Consider the following 670-nt stretch of genomic DNA (forward strand, 5'->3'; position numbering starts at 1 on the left):
TACTAGGACACAGGAACCATTTTACCATTTACCACACATACAGTATACCACCATTATGTATTCAAAAGCTATTCTCAGGAAATTAATATGTGCTGTCAATAATTAATGAATTATTTAAAATATAAAATGACAAAAAATAGTAACTGACAATACTTCTACTCTTTTAATTATGCTATATACTGTATATTATGGTTATACACATTATTCTTTGTTCAGCCATCCTGGAAGGAGTCAATGGCGTCACTGGCCTCTAGTGCTCGACACGCTTTGGTACCTCGACACGCTCGGAGAGAAGCAGAGAGGAAGAGAGCCCTGAGAGCAGGCTCTAGTGCAGAGCTGCAATACAGGTACACATTTTGCGTGTATACCATGTATTTTTCATTGATGAAATACAGCATATAGATGATTTCATGCGTCTATGTGTCTTTGCAGTGCCCCTTCTCCAGTGCTGCAGTCTGTAGCAGATCCAGGCATGCATAATGCTCCTGAAATAAGTCTGACTGCCACCCCTGCTGTGGTTCCAGTAGAGTCTAAAGGCCTGCAGACAGAGGAGACAGAGATTCCTCAGGTTACTTGCCTGCAACGTTTCACATTATAGAGTGCAACAAGGGGTTCCTACACTCTCAAAAATGCTGGGTTAAAAAGGGACAAAACCAGCTATTGGGTTGTT

General features: G+C 41.2%; 1 protein-coding gene across 1 annotated transcript in view; it reads left to right on the forward strand.

The window, feature by feature from the left end:
• The window catches only part of LOC107578310 (dystrotelin-like), a gene marked incomplete at its 3' end in the record, with an annotated part of 2,580 nt that extends 2,012 nt beyond the window's left edge, over nucleotides 1-568 (forward strand). Inside the window, 2 exon segments of the mRNA XM_016264276.1 lie at nucleotides 113-347; nucleotides 433-568. Of these exon segments, the coding sequence (XP_016119762.1) occupies nucleotides 113-347; nucleotides 433-568 (371 nt within the window).
• Between the last annotated feature and the right edge of the window lie 102 nt (nucleotides 569-670).

This window comes from Sinocyclocheilus grahami, unplaced genomic scaffold (genome assembly GCF_001515645.1).
Source record: "Sinocyclocheilus grahami isolate Dianchi unplaced genomic scaffold, SAMN03320097.WGS_v1.1 scaffold9682.1, whole genome shotgun sequence".
Lineage (NCBI taxonomy): Eukaryota > Metazoa > Chordata > Actinopteri > Cypriniformes > Cyprinidae > Sinocyclocheilus > Sinocyclocheilus grahami.